Below are 26,427 nucleotides of genomic sequence, written 5' to 3' on the forward strand. Positions count from 1 at the left end.
TATGGTGTTTTGTGGATTACTGTTTGTCTTTTGGCCATACGTTGTAGCAACCGTGTCTCAACCTATGGGTTATCCTTTCTTGGTATATTTTTACTTTTTCACCTCCTCCTGAAAGTTCTTAAATAATTGTCGATGATGTCGTGGTCTATAAAACTTCTAGTGTTATAGCTAAGTTTACATTTTGGCCTTTTTGTATCGTTAACAAGACATAAAATAGTTGTAGAAGTCAATCTACTTTCCTTTGGAAGTTAGTAAGTATTTTCCTTGGAATTCGACATGATAAAAAAACTCTCCGCAAAAAAAAGACAACAATACAGAATAGGTATAGGTTTACACTTTATAACTTGTTGTTCGGTGTAAGCCACGGCTCCGTGTTGAATGCCGTACCTTGACCTAAAATTGTTAACTGTTATATATTGTTATTTGGATGGAGAGTTGTCTCATTGGCACTCATACCACATCTTTCTATATATATGTGTACAATAGCATTAACCTTTTTTATGCTTTATATGGCAATAGAATAATTGCACTACCAGTTAAATTTGAAGTTGTTGGGTATACGACATTCAGACCGCAATAAAACAACATAAAAATCAAAAGAAAAATATACATTTGTGTAAAATTGTATACCTCAAGCATGATAACGAAAAATAAAATGTAATTACAATGGTTTCTACCTGTTTATTTAAGACATAGGAATAAAAAAAAAATTCTCTTTTATAATTAACAATCAATGTTTGTAAAACTATTATAAATGTTGGGACTAACTAAATAATGTTATCATTTGCATTCTCATATTTCAAAGTCTAAAGTTAATGTAACTTCTGAAAATATTCTGAGCAGACGGACATGTTTTCCAATGACATTGTCTCCTATATCTACTTCGAGCACAGTAAGCATTCTGTACGGCCTTTACATGGAAAGCCATCTTACACGAGTGAATTGACGCCTTACATATTTGGTTTTCTGTACATCTAGTAATCTAAAAGCAAATAATAATGATAAATAAAGACTAATCCCCTCACATGTGTAGTTTTTATGTAAATAAACATTCAGAACCGTCAATTTTGTCTTTTTCAAATATCTAAATCTAATGGACCAGGTTCAAACCTTGAAAACTTAAGCTATTGAAAACAGTAAAGGATCAAAGCCTGTTTAGTAAGTATTATAGATATACAAAACGTCATGCCCTTCTTAGATATAGCTGTAAATAGTTATCAAAGGTAACAGGATTATAATTTAGTACGCCAGACGCGCGTTTCGTCTACATAAGACTCACCAGTGACGCTCATATAAAAATATTTATAAATCCAAACAAGTACAAAGTTGAAGAGCATTGAGAATCCAAAATTCCAAAAAGTTGTGCCAAAAAAGACATTATGTTCTTTTTTGTTATAGGCATAACTCTAAAATAGTTTGAATCCTCTTTCAAGTTTAATGTAGCCGTAAAGGCCATAAAATTTGAAAGTGTTCAGACACAAGAGAATGACAATGATTATGATAATATAATATATATAACAACAAAATCTTCACAATCTCACATCAGTTATGTTTAATTTACACACGAGGCATGTATATACTGTTAAAGGTAGTCACAGCCACGTAGCTTATTTTTTATTGTTAACACATGGAAACATATTAAACCTCAAGAACGTAACATGCGGGGTGTTGGCTTTGTTTGATACGGGTTGCGATTTTGAAGCGGAGAAATATCGATTAAGTGAAGTCAAAGTATCATATTAATTTTGTAGAATAGAATTGTTCATAGAATAATGATATAATTATTACATGTTTATAAATTTTAAATTGATTCTGTTCGATTTTTAAAACAGCGTATGTTTAATGCGTTTTCTTTTAATGGCATAACAAGCTTTCTTTGCAAATTGGATGGTTCTACCTCAATACCTACTGCTGTTTTCTAGAAAAAAATCCGTCTAGAAAATTTTCTTTATTCATTTGTTGCAATTGGTGGTAAAAAAGCTTTCAGTAAAAATTTTAAGATCGGTACTTTCTGGTTTATGTCTTCTTTTTTTTTGCCTTTTGTATGCCGATCTAACCCTTGACAACTTTAGAAGTCTATGCTTTATTGTGATATTACGTCGCTCTGAGATAAGAGGGAGGACTGAGCTTTTATAAATATTTTGTTAAACCCATTATCATTTATTCATTACTATTCAAGGACACGGTAGTTCAGGGTTTTTTGTTGTTTGCAATCTGTTTCTTTTCCGTTTCTTTTTTTTGTCTTTTATCATAACTCAGTCCTGTTGTTTTTATTTACTTTGATTTTTTTAACATTTTGTCATATCGGGACCTTCACGACTTTCTTTACGGTATTGGTATTTCTTACACATGTATTATTCCGTCTGGTGAACTATATTTGCTAACATAGTAGACTGATAAGCAACTGTACCACGTTTCTTCTTGTTTTTATATTGATCTCTTTTTGTTATGCATTTGCAAGTAAAAATATATAAAACTTACCTCGCAACCACAATTATATAAGTTATTTAATAGTGAGTTCATCTGGCAATTAGGGATATTTTCCCACTTGGTTGCTATGTCACATAAACCTACTCCTAATCTATTCGTATCTCCTGGGCCTAAAAAGATGGAGAAAAAAAAAACGTTTAATACATTTTAATGACTTTTTTTAATACGACATATAAGTAAAACAATTTCATAGTATTACACTTCAGCTATAGTAGTAAAACGCTTACTGCTACTAGTTATCAAAAGTACCAGGATTATAATTTAGTACGCCAGACGCACGTTTCGTCTACATAAGACTCATCAGTGACGCTCATGTCAAAATAGTTATAAAGCCAAACAAGTACAAAGTTGAAGATCATAGAGGATTCACTAAACAATACTAGAATCTAATAGAATATCATTAAACACTCCAACCATTCGTAAACCATACAACACTAGATTAAAAGCTGGATGACAAAGATCTAATAAAAAAAAACTGGTGTTAACCTCCACATATTAAAATACATGTAGATTTCAGATGTCCCAAGAGTTTGAACAAATCACAGGTTCCCCATAGAAGTTTAAATAAATGTCCTTTATTTACTTTTGTCGCTTGGTCGACCATGTTATTTCATTCAAATAATATTTTAAAATTAATTCCTCTGTGTTCTTTTTAAAAGTCACACAATTTTTTTTCTCAATTTTGTCATGTCGAAATCGTAATCAATTGGAAAAAAGATGGATTTGATATGAACACTTTTAACTGATTGTACAATGATAATAATTTTTCTATAATCAAAGTTTGATCTCAAAAGACTATGATATATTTATCATAAATTTTATCAATTCTGACTTCGTTCAAACATATTTTCAGGCAGTAAACGACTTTTCTATTTTTGGGTGTGTTTTTGTTATAATTTAATTGATTACTCGAGCATAATGTTTACATGTATTGTTTTCAATATAACGGAATTTTATGTGACTATCGTACAAATGAAAGGTTTAGTTCTCAATAAAACCAGGTTTAATCCACCATTTGATAGATCATGAAATGCCTATACCAAGTCAGGAAATATCACAGTTGTTTTCAATTCGTTTGATGTGTTTTAGCTTTTAATTTTGTCGTTAGATAACGGACTTTCCGACTTAAATTTTCGTTGGAGATCGGTATTTTTGTTTAGTTTTTACTTTCTACTTAAAGACATATTGATCTTTTCATTTTAAAATTGCAAAAGACTTTACATGAAGTGAACTGTCAGGACGAAGAATAACGATAAAGGCCGAAAAACATTGGTTAATAAATTCTCTTTTTTGAGACATTTGTTGCTTGTTTGGACACCTCCTATTAAATACATATATCAAACATTGCTATAAAATCAACTTACCACCAAGTAAATAATCCCCATCCTTGTCTAAAGTAACACTACATAGTGAGCTCGTTTCTATGTGTATGACATTTCCTTCCGAAATACTATGTGTATTATCCTATAACAAGAAACATATACTGCATCAACTCTATGTTTCTTGATATTATCGGAAAACATGTCTAATCAAAATATGTAGGATTTTTATAATAAAGTATACTTTCACATATTCTGATAATACACTTAATCAGCTGGTTTTATATATGCGTTTTGTTTTTACCATAGACTTTTGAATATAACTCTATTTCAATACGTATGTAGCAAAAGAAAGCAGTTGAAAACCCAAACAATCACGACAATTCATAGCTGTTAAGTTTCGATGCAGTAGATACACACAGTGTCGAAGAGAAAAGGAGCTTCCTTTGCATTATGTGCAACGTAACTATCCTTAACATGAAGCATTGGTTAATTAAAGTTTTATTATTCTAATAAGGCTCTTAAAAATAGTATTTTTTTAGGTTATTCCCAAATGATATGTAGAGCACGATAATTAATAGCATATTAACTATTATACTGTTGTCTGCTTTTTCTGTTCGATCTACCTATACATGTACTTTTTGTAAAATATTACTTACCTTAAATACTTTCTTTACTCTGACAGTATAGATAATACTCCTCTGTGGATGACCAACTGGAAGCACTGGTACTGGAGCATTTGAGTCGATCACATCGCCACGAATAACTGAAAAATATAAAAGATTTTAAGAGGATGATAAAAAGTTATAAATCAAAGGTCATCGATATTAAAATCAATCAAAGAGCAAACGGACATTAAAGACAATTTACTACCTCTCACACACAAACCTAAATTAAGACAAACACATGGTTTTTTTCAAATTTAACAAAGACTAATAGAGTAAAATCAATGGTAATATTACACCTTAAATAATGGTAAGGACGCAAGACATTGTTGTGCTATCTACTAAACATACATTTTTCATAATAAATATTTGGTGACAGTTTATTAGAAATAAATATTTTTTTTAAATGTTGGTATATCTCTTTTTTAATATAGACTAAGTTTTTATAAAAATCATTAAATGCAATTTCATTTTCTTTATAACTTGAATTATTAAACGATTTTAAGATAGGAAAGCAATTCAGTTCCGGCATTCATAGCGTTGTACAAGGCTAGTATCTGGCGATAAGTAGTATTCTGTAAATATTCACGAATAAAAAAAGAAAGGTGGTATTGTCACCACCACAAATGAAACGTATATGTACTCATCCGTGAAACAAATAGTCCATGATGTTATAAAACATTCAAAGATATGATTTCAACTTTATCTTTGAGAATTCTAATATAACAAATTCCAAAGTACACAGCAAGTTTCTATCTTGAAAATTCAGATAGGAAAAGGTTGTTTTTTCAACAATTTTATCAATTGGGATATATCGGAGATATATATAAACCATTACAATGTTGCTACATAGTAACGTTCGAACTGAATCGGGAAATGAAAAAACATATATTTTGTCTTGAATATAACTTCTCAGACAAATCTTTTTCTAAAACCCTATGTGTAAGTAAAAGTTATATAATCTCTAATCAATGCTGTCGTTTCTTTTAGGTTGAATAGAACAGATGAGTTCAGTATACTTAACACATTTGTCAATGAACATTTTTGAATATAATTGCAAAATAAATCTGAGTTATAGTTCTTTGTACCTTGTTTAAAAAAAAAATTTAAAGTCTTTTAGATGTTATATACTGAGATTAGTAAAGTTAAGTTTTTCGTAACTTATAATACTTCTTCATACAAGCGCTTGTGCCGCCAAAACATTTCAAATTGTAAAGCAGTGCAATTTGATTGTTTATTTCACATGCTCCTCTCAATTTTTTAATATTGGTTTATTCATGACGACTTTTTTCATATTTACTTCTGATTCGAATGAACAAGCTTTTTCATCCTAAAAGAACTCAACTTTCAAGTTACGTATGTGAAAATATTTAATACTACGAGTCAAAATAGTGAACATGATAGGATTAAACACATTATTTCTAGAGGTTATTGATGTGTAAACCGGGGTGTTTAACTCACAAACAGAGTAAAAGTCCGAAGGAGTTTTGTCTTAAGTTTGTGAGTAAGAGCCCTGGTTTACACATCAATAACCTCTAGAAAAAAATGTGTTTAATCCCTATAATTCTGAAGCCAAATATTTACGATTTTTAATTTACGTTTTGTTTGGTGGCTACTATAATTACCATCAAATGCACGTTTGACAGTCTTAACTAGGGAGTTGACTTTCTAAAATCCATAAATGTTTAATAAATGAAACAGAATCTAAAATGAAATAGCACCTACCTCAAAAACTTCATTTTAATGAGATATTATCCGAATTTGAAGCGTACAAGTAACGAAATAATATTCCCCTTTAAAGTTTTCATTCGTATGACGTCGTGTTTTGTCATAGCGTAAATTATCTAACTTGAAATCGTTCATGAAATTTCGCAAAATTCAAACTTTTAATTTTATGCATTTTCGAAGCTTTGATGCATTATTTCTTGTTTTGTTATATGCATTAGAATAGAAATAACTGGAATAAATGTATTTGTTTTCAATCTCAATTTGCTGAAAATTCCGTAATCCCTGCAAGCATGTGTATCACGCATGAATAGATTACGAAAGTAGTTTCGGAAACATGGTTTATCGAAGTGTAAACCAAGATACAAATTCTAATTGACCAATCCAATTCGTGTTTTTGTAGATATGCAAATCATATAAGAATTATAGAATAATGAATTCGTCTAAAATGTTTTCTGGATGACATATCTAGACGTTAAACGGTGATACAATCTGAATTTAAGCTACGTTTGATAAAATGGCCTCATCCAATGAAACACTTTTAAGGGTTGACCGTTATATAGAAATCTAGTTATATGAATTATGTCATCCCATTGTAAAACTCACACAAGTGTTTTGTTTCCAGCAAAAGGTTTTCTGCCCATTTCCAATATATTCTGACATTCTTATTTTCCCACTCTTTATCTATGTGGGGCCTCTTTGAAAAAAATACTTATGGGAATCAATGTAAACTTGTTTACGTCCTAAATATGGATGGAGCATTTAGCACTGGCAATTAATTAATCATTCATAAGTGAAATGGTTCAGTGAACAAATGATTCAACCTAAATGATTGTCAACTAGTTTACCTGCATATATGATATGCATATAAGTTTTTGTATGAAGTATATGCGATAAAGGGAACTTTAATATAATCAAATTTGTATAATATTTCGTAGATTATAACCATTTTAAGAACCTCTGGTGATCTTAATTACTATACATACCATAGGCAGCTCTGCAAAATTCTTCCTGGTGGTGTCCTTTGAGACACGAACATCCATATACTGCACTCAAGTAACTTACTAATATCAAAATTTTTGTTAACAGATGAGAATCCATATTTTCTGTGAAAAATATATATACATGTATTTAAAAAAAAACCAAATGAATAAAAATTACCAAATCTTTTGTTCAATGAATTATTACAAAAAGAGAGAAAAAAACATTTGGTTTCATCCAAAAATCCTAAATCTGAATATCTCTATTCATCATGTGTATTGCTGTTTCTTATGTCGTTGGTATTTTGTGAAATAGCTAGAAAAACAAACACTCTAATTATATAGTGTAACGTCACTGCTTTTGTACAGTATTCTCAACATTGTGAATTAAACTTTTTGACATTTACGTCTTATGCAATTTCGATAAAAATAATGATAGGTACAGAAAAAAAGAACTCTAAGATTCATACTCATAATTGTGTTCGCGAGTCACGCGTTTCGTATTCAAAAGACTTTTTGGTAATGCTCGAATCAAAAAGTTTAATGGCCAAATCAAGTATGAATTTGAGAGCATAAAGAAATCAAAATTAAGGCTGTATCAAATACATTTGAACAAACAAGCCAAATGACCACCAATGTCCTAATAAAATTAACGGTACCAATTTTCTTGCACCCGATGCGCATTTCGACAATACATGTCTCTTCAGTGATGCTCGTGGCCAAAATATTTGAAATCCAAAGCTTATATAAAAGATGAAGAGCTATAATCCAAAAGGTCCAAAAAGTATAGCCAAATCCGTGAAAGGAATCAGAGCTAAGATGTCCTGAGACAATTTTGTGTCTTTATACCCGTCTTAAAAAACATAAGGACACGAATCTGTCACAAGAGAACTTAGATAGTCATTCGATATGCAGGTTACATTTTTATCTTTTCTCCTTAATGAGAAAATCATTACGATAGCATAAAGTGGTAAGAAAGTGCTTCTATCCCCATAGAAATCTGAAGTACGATTTGGCAATGGTTTTCTGAGTTTTGATTTTTAATGCTTTTCAACTTCTTCTTGGTTTTTTCCCTCCAGCAGAGTATTGGTTTGGATAATAACTGAAAATGTGTTCTTGCTTTCTATGATACAGACACATCAAGCTGAATTTTAAACATGTTAGCTAATTAGATGAACAGTTTGAATCAAGACATTCTTGAAATTATCCGAAGAAATAAGGCGAACAGGTCTTAACTGAGAAGAGGCAATTACCTAATTAAAAACTCAAAAGTCGTTAAATTGACACAATCGATTCAGCGAGGCGAACACGTTACAACGAGACTGAATAACGCCGTTTCGAATGGGTATTTAAAGTACATCTAATTATGTGCATAATATACTATCATATAGTTGTTACAAATTTTTGGCATTTCATATCATAAATAATTAATTTATGTTTACTTTATGTAAATTTTTCCCTCTGAAAAGAAGAAAAAGGTTGTTTTTTTTGTTTTTGTTTTTGCTTAAATTTAAAGATTACCTGTTACCTGCCAAGATCAGTTCAAAATTATACAAACTATATATGTTTCTAATCGTTTATATAGGTTGAAAGAGCTTTTTTTGACAGAGTCATTTTTTTCTTCAATTTTTGACGTCTATACCTACGTTGTCATCCACATAACAATGTAAAAGTGTGGTTGATGAATCATGAAATATTATGAAACATAGAGTTGTCATTGGACGACTTTGTATCTATTTACCTATTGAAATATATGTCAAATGCGACAATTAATATCGTGTCACCTATCCTAATAATGTTAATTGATTGATTCTAAGGAGAAACTAATTTGTAAAAATCAGGTAAAATATCACTTATTAAGTCATATACATGTTTTATGGCTTCCTTTCTTTTTATGACATTAAATTCATATTCCCACATACCATACATGTTATAGTCATCCTTCTTCCTGGATAACTAGAATCTGTGTTTTCACTATGTAGCAACCTGCTTACTTAAAAGTATGTTTATGTCAATGTTTGTCATGTACTAATCGTGATCTTAATATATCAATTGAGGTTTCCCATAAATTCCAGGGCTGAACTATCGAATTCCTCCTTCCGATTCTCTTTGAAAAAGGAAATGAAATACACCAATCGAATTCAAGTTCGAATGAATGCACATTCCTTGTACTTTGCTTAGAAATATATTTGACTGGTCATCATTTAAATGCCAAAAAAACGTAATCTGTATTGATACAAATCCAGGGCTGGTGTATCTCATTGTTTTTTATTCGATTGTGTTGCAAAAGGAAATGAAATACACCAATCGAATTCAAGTTCGAATAATTGTACATTTCTCTTACTTTGCTTATGAAATCAAATATGTATCTTACTGGTCATCATTTAAATGACAAAAAAACGTAATCTGTATTGATATAAATCCATGGTTGGTTTATTTGATTGTTTGTTCGGATTATGTTGCAAATAATATGAAATACACCAATAGAATATTCAAGTTCGAATGGTTGCAGATTCCTCTTACTTTGCTGATGAAACTTCTAGATTATCTTAGACGTATTTGGACCAAATTTTTGGAATTTTGGATCATCAATGCTCTTCAACATTGTACTTGTTTGGCTTTATAAATATTTTGACATGAGCGTCACTGATGAGTCTTATGTAGACGAAACGCGCGTCTGGAGTACTAAATTAGAATCCTGGTACCTCTGATAACTAACTATTGCTCACCATTTAAATGACAAAAACGTAATATTTCATTCGTTTGATGTTTTTAAGCTTTTAATTTTGCAATTTTATTACGGACTTTTTTTTTTGATTTTCCTAGGAGTTTTTATTTTACTTTTTGTAGATATGAAAATTTTATCGATGAAACACTGGTGCCACTACACATATTCATTTCATTTTGACTGACAAGCTAACGATGATTAAGTGTCGACCCTTCAAGACCCTAGGGACTGGAACTTCAGGTATATGACAAGCTTACACATGTATTTATGGCTCAACCCTCTCCTATATCGGTACAACGATGTAACATCAAAATAATGCACTTGATACCACGAATATTACTTGCATGTACTTTATCTGACATTCTATGAATACAATTTTTTTCAATTTTTCAATTTTGTATTTGTCATTATCATACAAGCAATATGTAAGTCAGTGCCCTAGAAACGGATTGAACATGTGTTGTCGTTTCTACACGTTTACGCGTGTTTAAAACGTCTCTTATTGGTTCAACTAACTTCCATCAGGTATATGCTCGTAGCATAAATACCTGATGCTTTTGAAAAGTACACTAGAACCTCAAACAAAGATACATATAAAAGCTGATTAAAATCGACCTCCTCCTCATAGCTATTGACTTCAGTATAGACATGATTTAAATTACACATTTAAATGGAAATTTCATGTTATTACATTAAATCAACAGTTGCATGTCTCTTGGTTAGATTTGAATAACCGATGTTGCCCATATTTGCTGTGTTTTTCCACTGTTTCCATCTGTTATAATGTTTTTGAAGCTTAGTCTAAACAATAGCTACTTTGTTGTGTTGCTTCCACAAGTTTTGTAAGTTTAACTTCCTATACTTTTGGTTTTGAACAAGATTTTGTGTCACGAAATAAAGTAGGTATCATATTGGTCTGATTAATTAGGTCCTGCAACGTTTGTTGTTCTTGAGATAAAGGGCTAAAATGTTGAAATGAAGTTATGCCGAAATCTTTGACATGCAACATACCACCTACGAATTCCTTCACCGTTGTTGCAAGGGTTTCTCAACGAGGCATTCGCCGTTTACTAAGTAGTTTATTTTATGGATAAATGTTAGTAAACATGTATATTGATAAATACACTATTCAAAGACCTGACAACAGTCCAAGTCATTGTTAAATTGGTAACATATGCAACAAAAAGTGTAATCATTGATAAATAAGTTTGCATTTATCTTATCTACATTACTGTTAGATTGTTCCTTTTAAAATTGTTACACGATGATGACTGCTGTACCCATATTTTGACTATTTTATCTATTATGTCTGTTTAGTTCATGCATCATTGTAAATATCACGGAATTTGATGAGACTGTCATCAAAGTGAGAGGTTTAGCGCTTTAAAACCAGGTTTAATCCACCATTTTCTACATTTGAAAATGCCTGTACCAAGTCAGGTATATGACAGTTCTTGTCCATTCATTTTTTGCTGTGTTTTGGCAATTAATTTTGCCATGTGATTATGGACTTTCCGATTGGATTCTCCTCTGAGTTTAGTATTTTTGTGATTTAATTTTTTACATGTTATAAAAAAAACATCACAAAACTCAGAATTCAAGTTTATGTTCAAATGACACTATTTTTAGGCGAATGAATTGTAATGAAAAAGCATCTATTAAATGACATTCTTCCAATGTTTACAACAACAAAATCTATCAAATATATATGTATGATCAACATGCACCTCTATTTCTTAAACTGTGTCTTGCATTGTTACAAAAGGATTGCAAACTTCTAACTTGTGATAAAACAAAATGATAATTTTGAGGTCTTGATTTGAGCTGGGACTGGCAATATATATAATGTCCCAGATATGAGTTAAATCATTACCCCAAAATATATTTTTTCTACGCGATGTCTTTCATAAAGTGTATTTCTTTCTAACAAAACTGTTAACCTGCACGTTTAGATCATTTGTTTCTAATATACGTTTGCAAAGTTTGCATGCAATTTTAGCGTTTTTAAGTACAAATTCTGCATTTGTTTCTAAATTTAACCGTCAATCGATCATATTTATAAATTTCTCTGCAGCAATATTTCCCCCCACAAGAAATGTTTGTTAACCAACAACAACAACATGTGCATGCAATTTTTTCATAAATTAAATAGGGTCAGTTCCACTGATATGAGCGTCACTGATGGGTCTCGTGTAGAGGAAACGCGCGTCTGGCGTACTAAATTATAATTCTGGTACCTTTGGTAACTATTGAACGATGCAGTTTTATTTCACTTTTCTAGTGTTAAACAAACGTTAACAAATATATAAAAGCTATCGATAGAAAGAAATGCACTCGTTATAAACAATCTTAATTTTGATAAACTATGTAATAGGTAGAGTCGTCTGTGACACCTATCGAGCCTAATTTTACAGAAGAAACTATGTGTTAAATATGTAATTTTCGTCATGTCTATTACATCTGGTGACATAATAATTGGTATATTTGCACTCAAGTATATAGTTTATAACGCACTATTCATCTATCAATAAAATTAAGCATAATTTTGAAAGAAATGTAGAGATTACTAATTTTTCAATTTATTGTGCCAAAAAAGTGCTCTTTTACCTCCTCTTTTTTTTTATTTATTAATAAATACTTTCTTACCCTATAATTGCAGCAACACACTTTATACCATGACTGTTTGTTTACTTATTAAGTTAAGAACTGCTTCCACATATATTATGTATTTGAAATTGACTATTTCTGAGAAGATATACATTGTACTTACTCAGACTAGCCATGTAAACGACTCTTGCACGTACATTTCAGTGCGTAAGTTGGACATCAAAAACTGTGATCCGGACGTGGCTGTGTATGTAAACATCCCGCTCAGCAAAATGAATGTACCACGAACAAGGGTTTTACCTCACGAGAACCGAAGGCCAGAGTCAGCATTCAGAACAAAATTGATTCAAACTATGTTTTAACAAAATACACCCATCCGTGCGTTCAAAATTTGTTAAATAGTTTCAAAATTTTGACTGCTTAATGAAATTGACTATCCGGTATGGATTTCTTTAACGTATATTTCAGCAATAAGTAAAAGACATATAATTGCTTTCATCTTCTTCATTTGAACTCTAGTGGATATTTGTCTAATTATTAATCATAACTCGTATCCTTATTTTTACACAAAAGCAGATTGTGTGAGTAAAAATCTTAAATTCTTACAATATCTCCGTAAAAGCAGAAAAAACAGGTCCTCCAAATATAGTTGATTTGAATTTGGAATTGGATTTTCGATACATAATTATGCCTCGAGTGTTCTCACTTTGTAAACAATGTCCTCTATAAAATATATAACTTCGCGTTCTCGGTGTACTGTGACTTCCATTTTGCAAAACAAAATAACAACAATTCATTCAGTTTGATATATTTATTTTGTTTTCTATACTGATTTTGCATATCATTAATAACATGATGTATTTCAGAATGAATTTTGCATACATTAATTGCATATTTACATGAAGATAATATATACTATATATATTTAATATATTCTATGGCGTTTTTTAACATTTTAACACAATTTTAGTTCATAGTTCTTGTACAGTCTAGATGATTTTTGATATATAAAAACTCTCAATCGTAGAATAAAAGAACAGAAGACCACAGTATTGATATATTAATATGGTATAACACAATTATACAAAATATTTGCTTCATAATATATAAGATACTAGCAGTAGTCTGTTTTCCTAACAGAAAATAGCAAAACTGAGATCTTGCAATGTGTATCTCTTTTAAATAAGAAACAACATATAAGAGCCGCACATACTGACACAGTTTCTTTACACGAATAAACCGTGCCTAAATCATATGTAAGCCTACATCGAAATCATTTATCTTTGATATAAAACAAACATGACCGTAATATTACTGTACACTTTTACATTGAATGAATCAACGCAGTCGGTTTAGTTTGCAAGTGTATTGTGACTTCGCTGTTTTTCGTGTTCCCTCATTGTTTACAAAACTTTGTAATTTTTGAAAAAAAGGCTTTTCTACCTCACAAATAGATAACCTTAGCTGTATTTGGCAAAACTTATAGAAATTTTGGTCCTCAATGCTCTTCAACTTCGTACTTTATTTCGCTTTTTATTTTGTTTTTGGATTCGAGTGTCACTGATGAGTCTTTTGTAGACGAAACGCGCGTCTGGCGTAAATATAAGATTTCATCCTGGTATCTATGATGAGTTTATTAACAACCATTGGGTCGATGCCACTGTTGGTGAAGTTTTAAGTCATCGAGGGTATTAATAGCCCAGTAGTCCGCACTTCTGTGCTGACATGAATATCATTGATATGGTCATATTTATAAATTAACTGTTTACCTAACTTTTGAATTTTTGAAATACTAGGCTTTTCTACCTCGAGAATAGATAACCTTAGCTGTATTTGGCAAAACTTTTTGGAATTTTGGTCCTCAATGCTCCTCAACTTCGTACTTTATTTGGCTTCTTTTCTTTCTTTTTTTTTTTTTACTTTTTTGGATTCGAGCGTCACTGATGAATCTTTTGTAGACGAAACGCGCGTCTGGCGTAAATACAAAATTATATCCTGGTATCTATGATGAGTTTATTGTTGACATAATGGAATTGTATGCGACTGTCATCAAAGTGAAAAAATCGACAATTAATTTTCATTCGTTTGATTGTTTGAGCCTGGATTCTGTTATTTGATAAATAAAGTTACTTTTCATGTTGGGATTTTCATGGAATTCGGTATTTTTGTTATTTTACTTTTTTCATAATCTGTTAGACCGTACAATGTCTTCACATTTCTGTGTACTGTGTTATTGTTTTAAACAAATTACAACCTAAGCTATCAGTTTTTGTATCCAAGGTTATTTTAACTTTCCCATATGCTTAACCTACAAACTATGAAACTATTAGTCGATGTATACATTTCGCCTGGCTTTTGACAAAACAGTCAAATAGTCTTGTAAATCGTCCTTCTCTGACAAAATATCTTGAAATCTATATCAGCACACATGGTTGAATTGTTAAATGTCAACAACAGCTTTCAGACAGTCATCCAAATAGTTATCAAAGGTACCAAGATTATAATTTAATACGACAGCCGCGCGTTTCGTCTACATAAGACTCATCAGTGACGCTTAGATCAAAATAGTTATAAAGCCAAACAAGTACAAAGTTGAAGAGCATTGAGGACCCAAAATATAATAAAAAATTGTGCCAAATACGGCTATATTAATCTATTCCTGGGATAAAAAAATCCTTAGTTTTTCGAAAAATTCAAAGTTTTGTAACTAGAAATTTATAAAAATGACAATATAATTGATATTCATGTCAACAACGAAGTGCTGACTACAAGGCTGTGATACTTTCGGGGACGAAACGTCAACTAGCAGTGGCATCGACCAAGTGGTGTAAATAGTTATCAAAAGTAGCAGGATTATAATTTGATACGCCAGACGCGCGTTTCGTCTTCATAAGACTCAACAGTGACGCTCAGATCAAAATATTTAGGAAGCCAAACAAGTATAAAGTTGAAGAGCATTTAGGGTCCAAAATATCCCCAAAAATGTGCCAAATACGGTAATGTAATCTATTTCTGGGATAAGAAATACAAATCACCACTTATCCCTAATGCATATATAGAATATCTCCAGTTGAAATCTCTTATCTCTTTTACCGCCCTTGATCGAAACTAAGTTTTGTTTTACTTTTCTTTGTTGTTACCACAAAGTTTGCTTGTCTAAAAACAGAACAAATCAGCACCTTTGCAAATTGATCTGTAAGATTTGATTGACGTCTATACAAATATTGTAACTTTTCTGTCTATTTATTTCAATCATGTGAGCAAGTATTCTCTTGATTTTATTTCATAATTTTGATACAGCTGATTGGCTTGAAAATAAAGGCAACAGTAATATACCGTTGTATAAAAGTCATACATCGATTGAGAGATAACAAATCCGGATTACAAACTAAAACCGAGGGAAACACACCAGCTATTAGAGTTAAACAAAGGAATAACTGGAACACTGAAGTGCAACAAAAACGCAAACATACATAAACACGAACTATTTGATAACAACTACCATATTTTTGACTTGGTACATGACATTTTAAGAACAAATAGTGCTGAACCTGCTTTTAAAATGGCTATCCAAACCTCCCGCTTTATTAGGACAAAAAGCTTAATCTTAGAATATATACATACAAATGTATCTTCTGAGGTTGCATTAATATATAAAAAAAAAAGAATCTTTCGAATAAAAAAAGCTACGAAAGTTAATAAAAGTGCCCCCCCCCCCCAAAGACAAAATAGAATATTTAAGTAATTATTCAAAAATGAGTAAAACTTGAATCATAATGAATAAACACTATAATCTAAACGATGAATTGTTTGAAAGTAAGTTTTTACCACTTACAAATAGAGTATAATAAAATTTAATATAACTGAAATTTAATCAATAGTTTGCATATGAAAACCTCATTAATCGTTATTTGAAGTTATTGTTTTTCACACTCAGTATGTTTTATGGACCAAAAATGGTAATTAAAATTTGTATATATCACTTCAAAACAATTGTCGTGTTGAATCTCACAAAAGTGCCCGTATCCTATCTAATCGGCCAAATCATTAGCTGTGATTTTTTTCTATATGTAAATGATATTCGGAAAGGACCGAACGACTTATGTTACTTAACACGTCTTAGTTTATTTAATATAGGTTTAAAAGCTTTTAAGACATTGAAAATGTGTACTTGGATCTTTCTATCTAGATGTTAAACATCATTTGCACGAAGGCAAACTTCGATTAAATTTCCACAAAGAAACATGTTAATTCATATTTTTCAATTTTAAACGAGTTTGCTTAGACAGTCGGATATTTTTTGTCTGTAGATCATTTATAAGTATCGTAAGTTAATTATTATATTCATATATTAATAATATATTGAGAGTTCAATATGCCGCAAGACATCTTTAATATAGTATAGTTCGTTTAAACATTTCAAACTTTAATTGAAATTTGTAGGATAAGTTACGGTGTTCAGAAAATTGATTTTTTTCTCCATTTTGACAATTTAAATGAATATTGTTACATGAACACTGCACAAAGTTAATATACATATATACAAAAAAGATAGTGGATTACTTATAAGTGGTGAAGAAGTGGAAAATTGATTCAATTTCTAAGTGATCGCGGAATTTAAGTTTACTAAAAAAAAAGCCATTTCTAAACTGTTAAACAATGGCGGATAAAACTCGCAAACGATTAAGTCAGGACAAAAAGAACAGCATTATCTCTCAGACAATACTTGAGACTAGTGACGAGACTGCATCACATACATATAGTGACGACGTACCGGAGATAGATTTGGATAATCCTGTAAACTTTGAGAGAAGAGAACCTTATAAATCTCCAAGGTCACCTACCATCGATGCTGAGTTGCAGAAGGAGACGCTAGATTTAGTTATATCTACACTGAATGAGTCGGGTAATCATGGAGATCAGCCAGAGATGAACAATAATCAAACAGCCGATAAAGGGTAGGTGTACATACTTTATACCAGATGATTACACAAAGGCATGTTGTATATTTTACAATTTATGAATCATAAATACTATTAAAATCGTAACACCCTTTCAATTGTACACGACTCCATGATCAGGCTTGTATATATTATATAGAAAAAGTCTTCTAAATTCAATGTGAAAAATAACTTTCAAGTGAACTGTGCTATTAAAAGCCGAACAACAACTCCGAATATGGTAACTTTAAATACATTTAGCACAAAAATTCAGATAAATGAGCCTTATTTATTGGATGACTACTATATAACAGTGGTATGTCACTGATATGCTACATATCTTTATGCTCAGAAGAATACATGTCATCGTACGACCTTCAACAATAAACAAAGATCTTTACCATATATGGACTTCACTTTAAAAAAAAAGGCCAATAATGTACCTTAAGTCAAATATAAAAAAAGCAACAAGAAACGGTTTTATTATTATCTGAATTTCTATTTCAATGTAATACCTCGCGCTTGCATCATATGTTGTCACGTTTGATTTGAAAGACAAATTTCAGAGCTAACTAAGATCATTATGGAAGTAATACGTGCATCGAAACGATTATTTATGAAATATTTCCCAAAAGATGCATTATTGATGAGGGTATGACAATACAATAGGCTTTGTGAAGTGGTGTTACATATAGACACATATATCTCTTTTACAGCAGAAAGTCCAAAACCTAGTTCCGTCACGGTGCCGTATACTTAATTTGTTGGGAACCGTTATATATTTCTGTTAGGTGTGAGCCAAGGCTCTGTGTTGAAGACAGTACCTTGACCTATAATGTTTTTTTTATAAATTGTGACTTGGATGGAGATTTGTCTCATTGGTACTCATACCACATCTTCATATATCTAATCATAGGGTATTGAAATGTTGGGTCCTTAATGCTCTTTAAATTTGCACTTCATTTTGCCTTTTAACTTTTTTTTATTCGAGATTCCAAGCCTGTTATCTGGTATATCTGTGAGGAGTTGATTTAAAGTGTAACACAGAACAACGTTTCTTGCTCAATTTTCGACATATTTGCATTGAATTCTCTAAGTTTTATCAGAATTAAGTTCATCTTTACATCTCCTCATTATGGTCAAACGGCGTAAACGGCCCTATATAGTTTGCTGTTCAGTGTGAGACAAGGTTCCGTGTTGAAGATCCTACTTTGAACTTTAATGGATTTTTTAATGTGACTTGGATGGAGAGTTGTCTCATTGTCACTCGTACCACATCTTTTTATATCTTTAAACGTTTATTTTCGATTGTATATTTCGATGGTATAATTCTTGGATTGTGATTTATACCAAGTATTGTTTCATTACAGTGCAATTCCATGTCTGTCATCGAATTTCAAATCCCAAATAAAATGTTTATTTCTTTTCTTTTTCACTGTTTAAGAATTTGCGTACAATTTAATTTTTCAAACCAGGCGACCTATAGTCTATGAAATAATTCCGTAGGTTTATATATATGAATTACCACTTGCAATTTAAACAAAGGTTTAAAAGGAAAAGATGTTCATTGAGACTCTTCAAACATACTTAAATAATTCGTAAAAAGCTACAACGCCAAACAAGATTTCACATTAAGCCACTTGTATTGAATGTTCATTTATTTCTCAAATGACAAGGCAGATGGAATATTTAAAGGTAAAATTATGTATCGTAATTTAGATTCATATATATATATATATTGGATCACATGGTATGCAAGAAACAATAATGAATATTGTTTATGCTTTTTCTGCCATAAAATAAATGTAAGTAGTCAAATCGGCAAAGTTAGTTGTTTGGGTAGTTTCAGTATTTGTTTTCTTAGTTACTGCCATAAAGTTTGAGAAGTTTACGATGTTTGGAGAAAATGAAGTGTGGCTTCTAAAACGATAAAAATATTGAGTTGCTATACACATATAGACTAATTATATATACTCATATCACCATCACTGCTGGTGATCCGATGGATCAATCTGTTGTAAAGTTGTCACTGGTTAAGGCGTACTTATAAATATAATTATTTCTGTAAATTTGAGAATGGAAATGGGGAATGTGCCAAAGAGACAACAACCCTACCATAGAGCAGACAACAGCAGAATGTCGCCAACAGGTCTTCAATGCAACGAGAAATTCTCGCACCCGGAGGCGTCCTTCAACTGGCCCCTAAACAAATATATATTGGTTCAGTGATAATGAACACCATACAAAACTCCAAATTGTACACAAGAAACTAAAAGTTAAAATAATACAAGACTAACAAAGACCAGAGGCTCCTGACTTTGGACAGGCTCAAAAATGCGGCGGGGTTAAACATGTTTGTGAGATCTCAACCCTCCCACTATACCTCTAGCCAATGCAGAAAAGTAAACGCATAACAATACGCACATTAAAATTATGTTCAAGAAAAGTCCGAGTCTGATGTCAGAAGATGTAACCAAAGAAAATAAACAAAATGACAATAATATCTGTATCTTGTTTTAAACCCTTCCGGAGCACCTGAGATTACCCACAGTTTTTGGTGGGGTTCGTGTTGCTTATTCTTCATTTTTCTATATTGTGTCCTATTGTTTGTCTGTTTGTCCTTTTCATTTTTAGCCATGGCGTTGTCAGTTTATTTTCGATTTATGAGTTTGACTGTCCCTCTGGTATCTTTCGCCCCTCTTTTACAATACCAGTAGATATTTCAGCTGATCTGTAACAAATCCATCTCCATGTCTTATATATCATGTACTGTATTACGACGTAGATTAAAACTGACGAGGAAAGGTAACACCCGGCCACCGAAGGCTATATTTTTAAGACAATGTGATCGAGTGGTCTAGCGCGTCGGATACCGTGCAGGTGTTTTGGTGTCACGATATCGATTTCTAATCACACCGAGGGAAGAACAAACTATTTACGAAAGCAAATTTACAGATCTAACGTTGTTGGGCTTATGTTTATAAGACTTATAATTTTGAATCAAAGTTTTGGGTATTGAGATTCATTACTCGATGTATATGAACATTAACTTGAAAGCAAAGCTGATCCCAAATCATAAATGAACTTCTTATGGATAATCACAGACAATAGGTTATACTTTTTGAAACACGTGGAAGAAATAGCATACATCTATAAATGTCTAATCAGAATTAAAGTTCAGGATGCATATTTTTTTTAACTGTAATTAAAAATATATATCATACTGTATTTTTGGGGCTTTTATAATTTGAGGTTTGAGCGTTCGTGATGAGAGAAAATAAAAAAATGCGCTTCAGACGTACATGTATATCTTATAAATGGCTCAGATCCGTGCATTTCCTTATTTATTATATCGATATGATTTGATTATAGTATATAGGATGTGTCCCCCCCCCCCCCGGCCATCCTACCTTGTCTTCGTTTCATAATGTAAATATATCTTGAAAATAGTTGAGTCACCGCAATTGTTGTTTGTCATCTCACGATGAATTGATAGATATAATCGGTGAGTCTCTAACGGTATATATGTCTGAGGAGTAACAGCATCATATTTCTAGCATTGCTGGTTATTTTTTTTATTTTCTATCTTGATTAAGAAATGAAATATTGAATTTCTTGAGGTAGGTTAATCCATTTAATTCAAATTGAATGGTGCTATCTGTTAAAACTTTAAATGATGACCAACCTTCTTGAAGAAAATATTTATACATTAGATGAGACAGTTTTATAACGTATTGTTGTTGACAATGACTTGTTTACAAACTCATTCAAATAAGTACCAGCAATAAAACCAACAATCTAAAGTATTGCAATAAAATATCTCGCATGTAATTCAAAATAAAGAATTTAATCTTCCTCGGATCACGGATCTATTAAGATATCATCAAATTTGTTTGTTGGTCCTTTTCGAACTATCGACTGTGAAATCCTCCGCCCTTCCTTTGCATTCTAAGATGTCAATTAAAGTTCAAAATTCCATATTTACAATATCTGGTATCCATTTTCGTGGATATCTGCTTCAAATCTTGATTATCTATCGTGATAGATAAAACGTGACCGCTTGCTACGTTATGCAGTCTGACCACACTGAATAACGTATTGAAAAAGAAATACGCCATGTTGGTTGTCGCAAAGTTTAAATCAACGACAATTTAAATATTTTCCAATTGATTACTCATATTAATCAACCCAAGGGCTCCTGAACATGGAAAGAACTTGCAGGTTAATATATGAATATTTCCAGTTATTCCAATAATAAAACCATGGAAATCGGTATAGGATAAAAAATTCTGTTTAAAGAAACACTTATAGAAATAAATGCATATGTAATTAATTTATGTAATAAAGCATGAAACATATACACCCAAAGTTGTCATGGCTTCACCACCGACCTAAACCAAACTTATTGGAAAACTAACATATCGAGTGCGATCTATAATTTTTAACAAACATTAAAATAACACAAGTACGTACTAAATGAAAACAACCAAATAAAGTAGTAGGTGTGTGCATGGGCTTCTTTGAATTGTCCGGAGGAATGCCGCATACACATTCCTAATCAGTCTAATTAATGGCATGTACCCTTTGCCCAACTTTTCATCGAAGAAGAAATGCCAGTACATTTTGAAAAAAATACTATCCGTTACAAAAAGGACGCAGAAAGTTCGATGCAGTGGCAAGAAATGGTTCAGTTTACGTCTGGTCAGCATTTTTTCATATATCAGTGTTTTACACAGTTTGTGTGTACCTGGTCATTTAGATCGTGAAATACAAATAGGTTTCTATTGTAAATTATAGGCAAAAGATACCGAAGCGAAAATTATAATATACAATACCATGATAAATAAAACGAAAAAGACAAAATGACAAACAGTGTGCAAAACACAACATACAAAGACTAATCAACACATACCCATAAATAATGTTGGTTATCTCAGATACCGAAAAAGGGTAAGCAGATCATAATCCACATATACAGACGTCGTGTTGCTCATGGAAATTACACATTCGGTCATGTCAAATTTGAGGAAAAGGTGTGGTAACAACAACAATTGTAAGGTTGCCCATTCTTAAGTTTCTGTGTATTGTTTTTTATACTTTATTTTGACCATTAATTTTCTTCACTGTCTCAGGGACCTCGGTGGTCGAGTGGCCTAAGTAGTTACTACTGTAATCACTAGCCAGTCAACTCTGAGGTTGTCAGTTCGAACTCTGCTCGTGTGGGTGCACTTGACTTCAATCTTAATTGAATAGAATTGTCCGTTTTCCTATCTAAGGTCGGTGGTTTTCTTCGGGCACTCCGGCTTTCTCGACCAATAAAAGCTGACCGCCACGAAAAAGCCTAAATGCAGTGCTTAAATGTGGCGTTAAAACACCAAAAATCAAATCAATCAATCTGCACTCTCTCGCATCATCTCTCTTCTCCCTTTATAAAATATAAAATCTAAATGAATGTTCTCTGCGCTAGTTTGTAAACCTGAATAATAAACTCAGGACAAGTTTAACGTCTTGATTGTAAGTAAATAAATATTCATCCAGACCCCCGTAATTCCCATAAACTTTTTATAGATATATTCCATTGAGGAATAAATTCATTTCAATGGACGGTATTCGTTATCAATAGTTAAACGCTCGACTGGGCGGATACTGTTCAAACTTGTTAGTTCGTCTTTGACATTTAAATGACCGAAAATAAATATCAAAAACGTGGGCATTAAATATGCAAGGGCATTGTGTGTAAATTTTAATAGAAATTATGTTCGATCTTCATTATTCATCGAATATATGTTGAACCTTTTTATTACAACAAACTTGGAATTTGTATATTTGAAACAACCAAAAGCAAAAAGCAGGCTACGGAACTAAGGTGAGTTTGTTAATTAAAGTATTAAACATTTCAACAGGTAGAATGATTAATATCCATAGGACCCGATATCGCCACAATAGATCTAAATATTTCATTGACATGGTAATATAATATTTCACAAAGTTATCACTTATGTGCAATTCGTGTTTTATTCAGTTATTCAAACAGTAATACTATTTTAATTCAATACCTTTCAAGTTAAACATTTAAAAGGTCATTTTTATAGTTAAATTCATAATACAAATATGTGTTTGGATACTCCGGCTAAAAATAAAAATCTCTTTCACTAATAGTTTACCAATTTTGTTCAAGTTCTCGAAATGTTTTTATTGCTGTTGTTCATTTTTGATCCCACCCTCTTCTTCCCGAATGTGATCATCGCCGGCTTTTTTTAACCACGGGTGTGACAGGTGGAGCAGAATCTACCTGCCTCTACTTCGGAGCACCTTAGATCACCTCCGGTTTTTGGTGATGTTCGCATTGCTCAGTCTTTAGGGATTTTTTTTATGTTGTGTTTTGTAGTGATGTTTGTCTTTTGTGTATTTTTCTATTTTTGCCATGATCAGTTTATTGTCGATTTGTGAATTTGGATGTCCCTTTTGTATCTTTCGCCTGTTTTCTCTATAAAAAAGAAAGAATTACCGTAAATAATATCCAACAATTTTATTGAAGAAGCTAAAAGCTTAAGACAATTTTGATAAATCATATATCTGAACCCTATTTTGTGGAAAGAGATGTGATCTATTTCCCTGCCATTTAATATCAAACTGCAATCTACAAACATATCAAAGCGTTTAGAGGTTGTGGTACTGTGAATGTCAGTAAATTCATTTTTCTAACAACAAGGGTTGACTGTAGAACAGGAATTATGTTCATCTAGTGTAGATTACCGATGCTAAAGTGGCCCGTTCGACGGTATGGGATGCGTGAACACACGGCCAAGTATAATTTGGGCGTTAAATCCAATGCCTCGAGTAGGGTGATATCTGTCTCTCTGGATGTAAATTAATCCTTTTAGAAAATCTTTGAGAGGTCTGTTAATGGTTTACAGTAAGGCAAAATGTGTGTCTCTGTCTACCATGCCCTTTTTGTTAAGTTGCAATGCTAATGGTGGACCGTTTAAAAATTCTCCTCCTGAAAATGCACGAATATTGGCCACTGAACGTAATGCAAACAATCCATCAGTAATTTCTCACCCTGAAAAATTTAGGATGGAATATATGAATTATGAAAAAAGAGACTTGTCTCACTGGCAGTCATACCTCATCTCTTTATATCTATAAACATACCGTCTATCATTCGTGCATAATTATTAGACAGAATAAACTTATAATGTACGAAAAAAGGAATCAGCTCCTATTATATTTACTTTTCTCATTCGGATAAATCATATCGATAAAAAGATTAAGAAAAAAAACTTCAGAATTGGTACTTAAAATCCTAACATAATTTAGTTGGAAAGAACTCTAGAAATCACATAAGTGCATTTGTACTTGTGTGTATTTAGCTTAAAAAATAACTCGTAGCCAAAAAAAAAAACCAGCCATATAAATTCGATGAAATAAATTCTCTAAATTGTAAACGATCTGCGGGGCAATTGATTTACACAAAGTTTCAATGGACCGTTCCACGAAACATTGTAAGCCGGATATTACAATTTTGCAGGGTATAGTTTGATGGCTTTCCAAAAGCTATCAAAGAATTAATGAGAATTGGAACGTTTTAACTAATGGAGAAGGCAATTCACACGATCAATACATGTCACCGGTCCACATAGTTTAATCAGATTTATTTATTGAATGTCAGGTATCACCTTGATGCCAGTTATGATTTTTAATTACCATAATTTTATTGATATTCTCTCCTGAACAAATCGCCTTGGAGTTCGTGATCTCCATTAAAGCTGATCGGGTGGATGCCAATTAAATGAACATTCACACAGTTGTTTATCTGCTTGTATACACATTTTTTGGGAGAAGTACAAAAGTATATGATCTCTATTGAAACTGTCTGTTTATATTTTGGTTAACTTGTGTACAAATTGTAGTTTGGGTTGTGGTCTCCTTGAAGTTTATTCTTCACATTATATTTCATTGTCTCCAAAATTTTGGTGATTCATAACAGTTAGGCCGGTTTGGAAACAATATTTCGCTTTAGTAATGTTAAGATGTTAGCCTTCAGTTTGTATATGTAGTGTTTTTGAAATACATGTAAGTTGTTTGTCCTTTCGAGATTTTTCTGGTTGATCTTTGACTTAAAACTTTCAATTATCTCTTTGATATATTTACATCGAGATGACCGTGAGGTCATTCCGATGTATTGCTATCGCCTAAATTTACATTATGCAAATTAGTTTTAGGTTTTCGACCGATCTATAAAAATTATAGATCCACGGACATTATCTAGTGCAAATTAACATTACTTATCGCTTGTTTTAAATTCATTTTTTCAATGGATACTCCTAAAAAAATTTTTTTTTTAAAACACAAATTAATAGTAAACTATGAAAATGTTTTGTCGTTAGATATATATAGAAAAGTAAAAACCCAAAAATTGTGTAAACGCTTGCGGAAGAATAACTCAAGAACCTTTTGCAACACTCCCGGCATGGACCGGTAACTCTGTAATTGTTTTTCGGGAAAATATGAATGGCTTCTCATATCCAATCTTTTAGAAAAATTGATTTTTTTTTACAGAAGAGTGTCACCATACACTTGCACTGCACTATTATAAGAATAGTAGAATAGAATGTTATACATATGGATGCAACTTATATATACATGCAACTGTTATTTTACTATTATTACTATGGATTCATTATTTTCGTTGGTACCAATTTTCGTGGTTGAAGAAAATTTGCATATTCGTGGATATTGAATTTCGTGGTATTGGCAAAGTCTGCCTTCACTCCTTTAGGAAATTTGTAATTCGTTGAACATTTAAATTCGTGGTTCTCCTGTACTCATGAAATCCAAGAAAATTGGTATCCAACGAAATATTAATGAATCCACAGTATATTAGTATAACAGTCCCAGGTATACTGATTTGTATCACTACAATATAATAGTTATTACAGTGCGATTGAATTTCCTGTCATTTATTCATCA

The 26,427-nt window shown here is 31.7% G+C and overlaps 2 protein-coding genes across 5 annotated transcripts in view; one reads left to right on the forward strand and one right to left on the reverse strand.

Annotated features, from left to right (window-relative positions):
- Positions 1–661: 661 nt before the first annotated feature.
- On the reverse strand, positions 662–12,705 carry LOC139523887 (metalloproteinase inhibitor 4-like). Of its 2 annotated transcripts, none has more exons than XM_071318259.1 (6): positions 12,678–12,705; positions 7,186–7,305; positions 4,469–4,575; positions 3,855–3,954; positions 2,482–2,600; positions 662–982 (listed from the first exon to the last, which is right to left on the reverse strand). In XM_071318259.1, the coding sequence occupies exons 1-6, from the start codon at positions 12,688–12,690 to the stop codon at positions 800–802; spliced, it is 642 nt and encodes a 213-aa protein (XP_071174360.1). In that variant the 5' UTR covers positions 12,691–12,705; the 3' UTR covers positions 662–799. The 2 variants fall into 2 exon arrangements, with proteins under 2 accessions (XP_071174360.1, XP_071174361.1); XM_071318260.1 differs by lacking the exon at positions 12,678–12,705 and adding an exon at positions 8,701–8,722.
- Positions 12,706–16,560: 3,855 nt separating this feature from the next.
- LOC139523931 (uncharacterized) overlaps positions 16,561–26,427 on the forward strand; it is a 44,346-nt gene continuing 34,479 nt past the window's right edge. Inside the window, exon 1 of one of the 3 annotated variants that reach the window (XM_071318355.1) lies at positions 16,561–17,472. In XM_071318355.1, coding sequence (XP_071174456.1) covers positions 17,174–17,472 — 299 coding nt within the window. In that variant the 5' untranslated portion in view covers positions 16,561–17,173. Of the gene's footprint in view, positions 17,473–23,045; positions 23,321–26,427 lie in introns of those variants that run through there. The other 2 variants (XM_071318363.1, XM_071318357.1) reach the window with 2 other exon arrangements.

This window comes from Mytilus edulis, chromosome 5 (assembly GCF_963676685.1).
Source record: "Mytilus edulis chromosome 5, xbMytEdul2.2, whole genome shotgun sequence".
NCBI lineage: Eukaryota > Metazoa > Mollusca > Bivalvia > Mytilida > Mytilidae > Mytilus > Mytilus edulis.

What these genes read in the sequence shown, in the direction of transcription:
- LOC139523887 (XM_071318259.1), bottom strand. An exon ending in ATTTTGCAGAGCTGCCTATG is followed by an intron (nt 4,576 to 7,185) that starts GTATGTATAGTA and finishes TATATTTTTCAG; the next exon opens with TTATTCGTGGCGATGTGATC. An exon ending in TGGGGATTATTTACTTGGTG is followed by an intron (nt 2,601 to 3,854) that starts GTAAGTTGATTT and finishes CCATCTTTTTAG; the next exon opens with GCCCAGGAGATACGAATAGA.